The sequence below is a fragment of the Ixodes scapularis genome, unplaced genomic scaffold (genome assembly GCF_016920785.2).
Source record: "Ixodes scapularis isolate PalLabHiFi unplaced genomic scaffold, ASM1692078v2 PGA_scaffold5__190_contigs__length_132052651, whole genome shotgun sequence".
Classification (NCBI taxonomy): domain Eukaryota; kingdom Metazoa; phylum Arthropoda; class Arachnida; order Ixodida; family Ixodidae; genus Ixodes; species Ixodes scapularis.
In genome coordinates this window covers 125,012,311-125,023,670 of record NW_024609880.1, presented here as the reverse complement: position 1 = coordinate 125,023,670, position 11,360 = coordinate 125,012,311, and the positions used below count along the sequence as shown (strand labels likewise).

The window sequence follows — 11,360 nt, the reverse complement described above, 5'->3', positions numbered from 1 at the left end:
TTTCTGACGTTTTTATTTCTTTTAGGACACAGGCTTGCACGGTAAACCACTTCATCGTGCTTGTGATTGTCAATGAAGGTGATTAAACTGTTAAAATAATAACTTAATAATTACTTCACGGCGGGGCGGGGCGGCCTTTCCATGACAAAATGCTGTACGAGTGGGAGGGGGGAGAGGAGGTCCCAGCAAAATGGAAGATTTTGGGGAGATTGAACAAGAGGTTGGGACTGACGTTCAGTCGGTGCAAGTCTCAAGCGAAAGCCGACGCAGGGTCCAAACTGTGCCGTGGTCTCTGGTGGAGAAACTCCGGTTGTCTGGGAAGTGTGCGTTGGATGCCACTCAAGCACCAGCGTAAAGCAAGATTGTCCTCATATTCCTTGGGGAAGCAGCTGCGATCGCCAACTATTCTCGCGAGGTAGTTTCAGAGGATTAATTGGAATAACTCGTAATTTAATGGAATGACCGATTATTGAGTCCGGTGCTTCCTAATTGGGTTGTGCATGTTTATACAGCCTAGAACATGGTCTGCCTCAGCGGGCGACGAGTCTCTCAGCTGTAGATGAGAAATTTAGCCAGTGCAGTACAGCCGCTTGCCTGGGGTCTTTAAAGTGGCACTGACACATCAAAATCATATTTTCTTTTTATTGTTTGAAAGGATTGAAAACAATGCCTGGACATTACCTTCAAAACTTGGGAATTTAGTATTTGTGAAGCAAAAAAAAACAATTTCCAAATGCGAATTTAAAGTTCCCGCGGGATCTGCACCAGTGGAGTGACGTCAACATTTGAGGGCTCTTAAGAGTCCAGTTTCTTTCGCGCCTCCGCTCCGAAAGAGAGGACGTGAGAGCGGTAAAAGGGCGCCAGGCGCCGGAGTCGCGGGAACCACCGTACCAGGAAACCGGTTTCCTGCATGGGTGCCGTGCTGCCTATCGCTTCGAGCAGACGACAGTGGCCCGGCGGTGTCACAATCGGAACTATGATACACAGACACCAAACACAGTTGTTTTGACCGCTTGACGATTTTCTTTTCGAAGTTTGAAGGGTCGTCGGGCACCTAAAAAAAAAAACACTTTGTACAATTCCCCGATTCACCGGTCACCCTCTGCTACATGCGTCGAGTGCCGCCACGTTTTCCGAAGAAAGGGTAAAAATCCAGAAGGCGACTTTGCAACGAACTCTGATTTTTGGTATTTCAAAAAGGGTCGTAGTGCATTTACAATTGCGTTGAAAAACATGTTTTATGATTGCCGTTATTAGATGTTATAATAATGTCACCTACAAGGCTTCTAAATTTCACGATTCTTGACGTCCCGAATCAAAAGAAGTGAGGAGGTGAAAAGCGGGAGAGGAAAACGCCAAAAATAAAAAGGAGCGCGCACGCGTAAAATTTTTTTTTTTTCTAGATGTGTTTTTTTTTTTTTGCGTGTCTATGACTACATTGTGTATCGTTTTAGATAATAAAAAAAAAAAAATAGACCTCTGGGGTGTCAGTGCCCCTTTAACGCGCATCACGCAGTGGTGATACATGACCGCACGCCGGTACGATGCTCATCCAGATCGAAACTGGCAGGGGTGGGCGTCGAACCCTGGATTCTGCAGCGCGAGCTTTCGCTCCCCGTGGTCCAAGCTAGAGTGCGCTAGCCCACTCAGCCACCGATTCCCCCTCTGGTGCTTCCTATTAAATGTAGAGGCTGCATCAGGAACAAATGTGAAAAGTCATGCTCAGAGACGACTCCCCGAGTCGAATCGCCCGAGGATAGGTCACGTGAGAACTTTGGGATGAAGCGCTTTCACTATTCCTGAGTCGTTATAAAAGCAAGGTGTAGTAGGGGTTCCCGCCATCTTCTATATTTATGGAAGCAAAATGGCACTTCTCGCTCGCCGATGCTAAAGGACCCGTCCACGAGTAAAGGAACGACGGTATAACAACGAGGCAAATCTTTCTGGTTGCGTGCACTGGCCGAGTCCTGGGAGCCAGTCCGGTCAAGGATGGTCGTCCCCCTTTGGCCGCAGGGCCCGCTCGAGAAGAGCCTCGCAGGTGTCCCAGACCAGGGCCGCCAGCGCAGGGTCCTGGGCCGCTGCGGACGGCTTGCAGCGGCAGCAGTTATTGAAGTAGCAGCCCCCCACCCCTTCCAGCTCCGGGGCCGTGGCGCAGAGCACGCTGGTGGCAGCCGCCTGCTCCAGCGACTTGGTGAAGGGCCGCACCAGGGTGAAGAGCAGGCGGTAGGGCCACCAGTGCCTGGGGAGGGAGGGGGCTCAGCGGGGGTGGCTCGCCTCGGGGGTGCGTTACATACCTGGGTAGCCCGCTGGCCACCATGTTCCCCGGGTGGAGGGCGTTACAGCGGACCCCCCGCGGTCCCAGGCGACGGTCCAGCTCGGCCGCCAGGAGCACGTTGCACAACTTGGAGTCGTTGTAGGCCAGCGGGGACAGGTAGCCCCGGCCCGAGGTGTTGGACAGCCGCTCCTCGGACACGTTTTCGGCCGACAGCAGGCTGAAGCGGTGGCTCTCCGAGGCCACTACCACGACGCGAGCGGGCGCCGAGCGCACCAGCAGCGGCTCCAGCAGGCGGCACAGGTAGAAGTGGGCCAGGTGGTTAGTTTGGAAGAGCGCCTCCACACCGTCGGCGGTCACCGCGTGCGGGAGCCCGAACGCACCGGCATTGAGCACCAGCGCGTCGAGCCGCGACCGAGTGCGGTTGAGCGCGGCCGCGAACTCGCGCACAGAGTCCAGCGAAGCTAGGTCCAGCGGCAGGAAGTGCACCTTGGCCGATGGCCTCTGCGCGCGGATCGAGGCGATGGCCTGGGCCGCGGCGTCGGCGCTGCGGCACGCCAGCACCACATCGCAGCCGTGGTGGGCCAGCGCCCGCGCCGTCTCAAGGCCGATGCCGCTGCTGGCCCCGGTCACGACGGCAGTCTTGCCGCTCAGGTCCCGGCCGTGCAGCACGTGCATGGCCGTCGAGCTAGCGTCAAACCGCTGGCGCGGCGGCGCGTCGCCCCTCTCCTCGACGGGGAAGGCGAGCCGCGGGTCTGTGCCGCTCGTGCGGCCCGTGGCCGTCTCGACGAAGGCCACGCGGCCGTCGGCGGCCTCGGTGCGGCGCCAGCCGAAGGGCAGCTGGGGCGGCACCCGCTTACGCCTGCCCGTGCGTGGGTGCGTCCACTGGGTCCGCTGGGACCCGTGGTCCGCGTAGTACACGCTACCTTCGAGCGTGGCGCGCTCCTCCCAGCCCGCCGGCAGCTCGTCCTCGCTGTCCGTCTCCGGCAGGAAGCCCGACATGGTCGGGGACACGTCGGGGAGCCGCGCTGCGAGGCCTACGCGCTCACCTTCGAGTGGACCGTGGTCAGACAATCGGAGACCCAGAACCTAGATAGCAACCCGGACAACCCGGACCGCAGCAGTAAACCCAAGAGACCACAGCAAACAGTTCGCCATATTTTGATCATATTGGCTGGATATGGATATGGATATGCAGCTTATGGGTCTAGACAATTTTTCTGCTATTTTCTTCTTTGTTTCTCTTCCACTAGTGGTTCAGTCTTCTTTTTGTCCACTCCACCAGCGTCATAGGCCGAGGGGCCCCTGCCCACGATGCTGTCGGCGCCGTCGTTGCCTTTATCGTTGCCCTCCTCGTGGATTTTCTAGAAGCCCATCGTTACCGCCATGTCTTCTAGATTAATGGATGCGTAATAAAGACTATGTCCTTTGTAACGGGCGGTAGCTTGCGCCACCTAGCCTAACAAAATGCTTCCCTCTCAGGTGAACGGCTGGATAGATGAATAAATGTTAATAGATACACCCTTTGTAATGGGCGGTAGCTTGCGCCACCTAGCCTAAATCTAAAAAGACAAAAACATTATTTTTTTTGCCCTTGTAAGATCAATTTTCTTCTCCTATCACCAGACAGTGTGGGATATCACCAAGATGATCTTCAAAAAAAATAGGGAAAAAAACTAGAAACACTGGGAAAAAAACTAGAAACACTATCTTGGCGAGGGAGTCGCGTTACCCCAGCACCGAACCGGACCCACTGGGAGACAGGGTTGAGACTTTGGGCCGGAGCAACGCGGGAGGGAGTCCCAATTTTCTTCTGTCCGGCCTGTCTCCAGCTGTGCTAGTTAGCTGTCCATCATTCAATTTTCCCTAGATAATTTCCACCAGTCTTCTAATCGCCTCTTCGTCACCGTAATCCTTTTCTCTTCCAACCTCCCATCGTCGCCAGTAAAACCCAGGGCCCCAGCCAAATCTGTTACCCCTTCAGGGAGGGCAGGGCGAAGCCCCGTGCACTTCAAAACCAAGAGCTCTAGCGTCTCGCTATCATTATGGCAGGAGGCACATAATGTGTCTGCCTCCTGAAATTTAGACCCATACATCCTCGTCCTAAAAGCTCCCGTTCTCGCCTCGAAGGCGCCGTTCTGCCCTGGCCCCCCCGGGGCGAGAGTACTCCGTGCGTAGGCGCGTCGCGGCGCTGCAGTCGGCGGTCGCTCGAATGCCACTCACGACACCCTCCTTTCTTAGGAGTAGGGAGCTGAGCTACAAGTCCAACCTGTCCGGTGGTCTGCTTGGTCGTCCGCTCCTAGTGACCGCCGTTGGCTGCATGTGACTTCCGGTGCGTCGTGTTAGTCCTGTCGATGTGCTTACAATGTAGGACCTTGGTTGGGCTGCTGGCCGTGTCACTGTACCGCAGGATGCCGGACCACTCAGTATGCGCACCACTGTCTTTGGCGGCAGGCATTCACGACTTCTCACTCTGTGACGCACGTTGTAGGTCTGCTTCACTCGCGCCCTGTACGCTTCATTCCTGCGCCTGAAGTCGCCGTCGTCCCACTTAGGTGCGAGCATCTTGGTTGTGGTTGGCACAGGCGTATTCAGGCGGCGACCCATTAGCAGTTCGCTGGGTGAAAAACCTTCGACTCCTGGCGTAGCTCTGTGCGATAGAAGAGCCAGGTTTATGTCCTTCGACTTCTTCAGGAGTTGTTTTGCTGTTTGGACCGCACGCTCTGCCACGCCGTTGCTCTGGGCGTAGTATGGACTTGAGGTTACGTGGTCTGCCCCCCAACGTTCCACCAGGTTCCTGAATTCAGCTGAGGCAAACTGTGGGCCATTGTCTGTCCGCACAGTTCTTGGCGCTCCAAATCGTGCGAAGATTGGTTCCAAGACTCGAGCGATGTCTTTTGTTGTAGTGCCCTTTAGTTGCTCCACCTCCAGGAACCTGGAGTAGTAGTCCACAACCACAATGTAGTCTCTCCCTTCAAGTTTGAAGAGGTCAATGCCGATAGTGTCCCATGGGTTTTCAGGCAACGGAGTCAGCAGCAGTGGCTCAGTTGGTGGCTTTCGATGTTGTAGGCAGACAGAGCATCTTTCAACAAAGTCTTGTACCTGAGTTCCGATGCTAGGCCACCACACCGACTGTCTTGCTCTTGCGCGACATCTGCTCGTGCCCATGTGGCCGGCATGAAGTCTTTCCAGCACCTCAAGCCTCAGGTTTGGTGGGATGACGAGTCTGTCACCCTTAAACAGCAGACCGTCGACAATAGAAAGTTCACTCGCCACCTCTGCATAGCGCTTTAGTTCCGGTGCAAGTCCATGTACGGTCGGCCATGACGAGGTACACAAAGTAGCCACTCTGGCGAGTGTAGGGTCTGCTTGGATGCCTGCCTTGATTCTGTCCAACATTTGGTTTGACGCCGGCAGCTGTTCCAGTGTCAACTCCTCGTACTCTTGCACAGCGCTCTCAAGGTCTCTTTCTTCGTCCTTGGCTGGCTCTGGTTGCGGCTTTCGGGACAGTAAATCAGCAGTGTACAACTTGTTTCCAGGAGTGTGTGACACTGTATAGTCGTACTCTAGCAAGCGCATTCGAAAGCGTTGGAGACGAGGACTGAGCTCGTCTAGTCGTTTGGTTGTGAGCAGCGGCACAAGAGGCTTGTGATCCGTTTCTACATGAAATGTGGATCCCAGGAGGTACTTGCGAAAGTGTTCACATGCCCATGTGATGGCTAACGCCTCCTTTTCAATTTGGGCGTATCGTTGCTCTGTTTCAGAAAGTGAGCGTGATGCATACGCCACTGGTGACAGCCTGTCGCCTGCCTGCTGCAGAAGAACGGCTCCCAGCCCGTAGGATGAAGCGTCGACTGAGAGTGTATGCGGCTGCTGGGAGTCGTAGTGGACGAGAACTGGTGTTGCGCAGAGTGCCTGTTTGATCCGGTCGAAGCTCTGTTGTTGAACCGGACCCCAAAACCCCTCTGCATCTTGGTGCATCAGGTCCCTAAGTGGCCTTGTCATCTCTGCCAGACCGGGAAGGAACTTCGCCAAGTGATTTGTCGAACCCAGGAAGGACCTCACTTCGGACACGTCTGACGGTGGTTCAAGTTGAGCGATGGCTTCCAGCTTGCTTGGATCAGCACTTACTCCTTCTGCAGATACCACGTGTCCTAGGAACTTGACCTTGCTTTGTCGAAAGGTGCATTTGTTGACGTTGAGGGTCACTCCGGATTGTTGCAGTCGGCTCAACACCTTGTGTAGATTCTTGTCGTGTTCCTCCATTGTCCGTCCGGAAACTATGATGTCGTCCTGCAAGCACGCCAGACCGTCCAGCCCCTCCAGCACGCGGAGCATCTCTCGTTGGTAGAACTCAGGTGCTGTCGATATTCCGAAAGGCAGTCTGAGGAACTGGAACCGTCCAACAGGTGTGATGAAAGTTGTGTACTCGCGCGAGTCTTCTGCGAGAGGCACCTGCCAGTACCCGGCTCGAGCATCTAGGCGGCTGAACACTGTTGCACCGGCTAGCCTTGCGAGACACTCATCAACTGTCGGCATCAACATGCGCTCGCGGACTATCTGTTGGTTCAGTTGACCGTAGTCCACGCAAATTCTCAGTTCATCATTCTTTTTCTTGGCAACAACCATCGGGAAGCACCACTCCGTTGCTTTTTCCACCTTCTTGATGACTCCCATTTCTTTCATCCTTTCCAATTCGTTCTCCACTTGTGAGAGCAGTGGAAGAGGAACTCGCCTTGGGTATGTGACGGCATAGGGCTTGGCGTCATCCTTCACTTTGATGTGGTATTCGGTCTTCATTAGTCCGAGTCCAGACGTCAACTTGGGATACTGTGCCAGAAGATTGGAGATATTGCTTGGTTTCGCACATGTCTCCCCAAGCTCGAGTGGTCGCCGTAGTATGCCAAGAGACTCGACTGCTGGTCGGCTAGCAATGCCTCTTTCAGTCCTTTGATGACAAAGACCTTGTCTTGTGTGCTTGTGTCACGCCGGTTAATTGTGGCTTCGAAGTACCCCGCTGTCGCTATAGGCGTTTGACCTGGGCCAGTCAGTGTCTGCGCTGAAGTCTTCAGGGGTCCCATGGTCTTCTTGTTGTAGTCGTTGAGTGATATAGCTGTCACATCTGCACCCGTGTCGACTTTGAACGTGAGAGGCGAGCCGTTGACCTTGACAGTAACTCTCCATGGTTCCGAGATTGACTGGGTTTTGACCTCACCGAGGTAAACTTCCTCGACGCCCTTGCTGCGTTCCGAAACACGTGCCAGTGTTTCATGCTTGTCCTTTCGTGACAGGCACACTGATGCGTAGTGGCCCTTTTTCCCACAGTGGTTGCACGTCTTGTTTGAAGCCGGGCAATGCACTTTCGTGTGGTCGCGTGCGCCACCGCACCACCTGCGGTGTCCTGCTTCTGTCCTGTTCTTGTGCTGATAGGAAGCTTGGATGGGCGGTTTTCTTGTTTCCTTGCGGCGATTCTTTCTGACCTCGTCGACGGCCGGGGTCGCTTGTTCACCTCCGCGAATCTCTCTCTGTTGCTGCTTGACCACCTCGGAATTGCGCGCCTTCGTGATGGCGGTCTCCAATGTCAGTTCCGAGTCCAGCTGAAGTCTTTCACTCAGCTTAAAGGGGCACTGACACATCAAAATCGTAATTTATTTTATTATACGAAATGATTGAAAACGATGCCGGGACATTACCCTCAAAATTCGAAACTTGGGAATTCAGTATTTGTGAAATAAAAAAACTATTTCCAAATGCCGAATTTGAAGTTCCCGCGCGATCCGCGCCAGCGCAATGAGTCAAATTTTGGGGTCTCCTGCGACTCGACTTTCTTTCGGACCTCCGCACCACGCTGTGAAGCAAAGCGCCGTTGCTACCGCGACCCGAAGAGAGGAGGAGGTGAGCAGGCGGGATAGAAGGGAGCCGACGCGGGGAAAAACCGGTCTTCCCCGACTCGGCGATAAGCCTCTGCTTGAGCGCCGCCAAGGTTTCCGAGGGAGAACACAAATTCAGGAAGCGACATCACACCGAAATCTGAGTTTTGGTATTTCAAAAAGAAAGGCCGTAGTGCGTTCGTCATTGCGTTAAAAAACATGTTTTACGATTGCCGCTATTAAATGTTATTGAAATGTCGCCTACAAAGCTTCTAAATTTCCTGATTTTTGACGTCACCGATCAAAAGAAGCAAGGACGTTAGCGCGGGAAATATAAACGCCAAAAATAAAAAGGCGCGCGCGCGCGGAAAGAAATTTTTTTTCGCGATGCGATTTTTTTTGCGTGTTTATGACTACAACTTGCATCGTTTTAGACAATAAAAAAGAATACGACCTTTGGGGTGTCAGTGCCCCTTTAACGTCGATCAGTCCAACGACGAGACGATCTCTGATCAATTCTTCTTTCAGGTTCCCGTATTCGCAGGTTTCGGCCGCCTTGTAAAGATCCGTAACGAAAGCGTCAACAGTTTCGTGTGGCTCTTGCTTACGGCTGTTGAATTTCGCCCGCTCGTATATCACGTTCGTCCTTGGCACGAAGTGCTTTCCAAACGCTTCCGTCACCGCTCCGTAGTCTTGCTTCTCGGCGTCTGTTAGTTTCAGCGAGGCCAAGATGTCCTCGGCCTCCCGGCCCATGGCGTACACCAGTGTGTTCACTTGAGTCTCGTTGTCTTGTTTTTTCAAGCCCGAGATCACTCGATATCGTTCCCACCTTGTGAACCATCGTTTCCAATCTTCCGGTCGTCGGAAGTCAAGTTTTTCCGGTAACTCGACCACGAACGGGTTGAGAGGCGTTGTTTGCTGGGACGTTGTCATCCTCGTGCCAGTTGGCGTGGTCCTTTGTCCGAGGACGTGCTTTGGCAGCGAGGCCTAACGTTTTTTTCCCGCGCAACTGCTTGGACGCTTCGTGCGGCTTGTACGGCCTACCTGGAGCGGTTGCTCGCTGACTTCGTGTTGTGGACGGATCCCGCCGCTGCCACCATGTCGTAGCCGTTGTTCGGGTGTAACAAGAACGGTTTATTACGGGTTAAAGTCAATACGTGCGGTCGGCGACATACAGCCGTGTCTTTTCATGGTTCCGCCGTTCTGCCCTGGCCCCCCCGGGGCGAGAGTACTCCGTGCGTAGGCGCGTCGCGGCGCTGCAGTCGGCGGTCGCTCGAATGCCACTCACGACAGAAGAACAAAAAACTTCCGATTTTCCTTTCTTATGTCCTGCTTTCGTGACCTGTTCACTGTAAGAGCTTATTTCTTTTACATTCTTCCCTCCCACATTTTCCTCTCTGCCTCTTTCACCCCCTTTTTCACTGAAGTAGCTAGTCTCCTCAGCCCCACCACTAGCATCACCAGTGTGTAGGTATTTAAATGTAAGCTTTTGGGATCGGTTTGTCCATTTTGTGTTTAAACTTTTTATGCTTAAACACTTTAATACCTTACGTGCCCACCGCGTATCATCGATTTTGGTCAGCCGTTGTTCAAATTTCAACTTACTAATTGCCTCCCTGCTCTCAAAAGGCGACCATCCCATGTCCCCCTGTACTCCCTCATTTGGTGTCTTTCCATGTGCTCCCAGTGCCAATCTGCCTACGCTTCTCTGTCGAATTTCTAATCCTTATTGAACATCTGATTTCATGCACAGTACTGCATTGCCAAAAGACAGTCTCGGTAGCATCACTCCTTTTTATATACCTCTGACCAGTGCCTTGAAGGGACACTGACACCCCAAGGGTCGTATTTTTTTATTGTCTAAAACGATGCAAGTTGTAGTTATAAAAAAAAATAATAATAATAAAAAAAACGCATCGCAAAAAAAAAAAAAAAATTCTTACGCGTGTGCGCGCCTTTTTATTTTTGGCGCTTTCCTCTCCCGCTCCTCGCTTCTTTGGATTCGTGACGTCAAGAATCATGAAATTTAGAAGCTTTGTACGGCAACCGTAAAACATGTTTTTTAACGCAACTGCGAACGCACAACGGCCCTTCTTTTTGAAATACCAAAAATCGGAGTTTGGTGTGATCAACGGGCAGTGGCGTCGGAACAGGGGGGGCAGGGGGGGCGACCGCCCCCCCCCAGAGATTTTTTAGTAATGACGGCTCGCGAGCTCGATATTTCGCAAATTTCTCAGAGTGCGATTTTTAAGATATTTCGCGGGCGTGAATTTCTGGCATTACGAGTGGCATGATGATATTCATCATCATGGGATTAGTTATTCGAGGGCTCGATTATTTGCGGCCCTCCAAGAAGGTTCGCACAGAGCAGCGAGCCCTGTCAACCAGCGTTTCTAGTCGCGGAGACAGGCCTTCGGAAGCAGTTCTACGAAGCATTAGTTTGTGTTCGCGCCGAGCTTGCAAGACGATTCAAGCAACCAGGCATGCAGAGTCTCGCACAACTGGAGCAAATAATTTTGTGCGCTATTCAAGAGAAGCCACAAACTGCAGAAGAACTTGAAACGAAGTTAGGATCCCACGCTACTGATTTTCACCCGGAAAGCCGTTAAAAGCAGCTGAACATGGTTCACTCGGTCAGATCGGCTCCGTACCCGAGTTGTGGCGTGCTCTGGGCGGACAAGTCCCAGAGGTCAAGAGGATGATGACTTAGGTGATGCGCCTTGCGGCACTTAAAATGACTGTGCCAGCGTCGGCGGCACCAGCTGAACGAAGTTTCAGCGCACTTCGGCGTGTCAAGAATTACCTCAGAGCTATAGTCGGATGCAACCTAAGAACAATCTTTTAGCTCCACCCACAAGCGCATTGCGCCATCTGAAGTGCGTCCGCCGTCGAGAAAGTAGTTCGCTAGCAACGTTGCTTTTTCTTCCTCCAGGAAACGTGTCTTAAAGGAGTCATGAAACGCTTTTTCAACTTTTTTCTGTTTAGCTTTCCTCCTCAACTCATAAATCACGCATTGTACCAAACAGTTCAAGAAGTCTGAAAGGGGGGAGTCTCCTCTTGCTCGGAATCTCGCTTGTGTAGCCGGACACAGCCATTGTCCCCCTAGAAGACTAGCCCGTCGCTCAAAATTCCGACTAGTTGCTTTCCCCACCCCGTTCACCCCGAAGCTGACAGTGCTGTGGAAGCTACGTGCTCGTTGGGCCAGCCACACATTTTCT

At 52.9% G+C, this 11,360-nt stretch overlaps 1 protein-coding gene across 1 annotated transcript; it reads right to left on the bottom strand.

Moving 5' to 3' along the window:
- Positions 1-1,831: 1,831 nt before the first annotated feature.
- Positions 1,832-3,474, bottom strand: LOC8023857 (WW domain-containing oxidoreductase). Its single transcript, XM_002403214.5, has 2 exons — positions 2,295-3,474; positions 1,832-2,239 (listed from the first exon to the last, which is right to left on the bottom strand). The coding sequence occupies exons 1-2, from the start codon at positions 3,272-3,274 to the stop codon at positions 1,984-1,986; spliced, it is 1,236 nt and encodes a 411-aa protein (XP_002403258.1). The 5' UTR covers positions 3,275-3,474; the 3' UTR covers positions 1,832-1,983.
- Between the last annotated feature and the right edge of the window lie 7,886 nt (positions 3,475-11,360).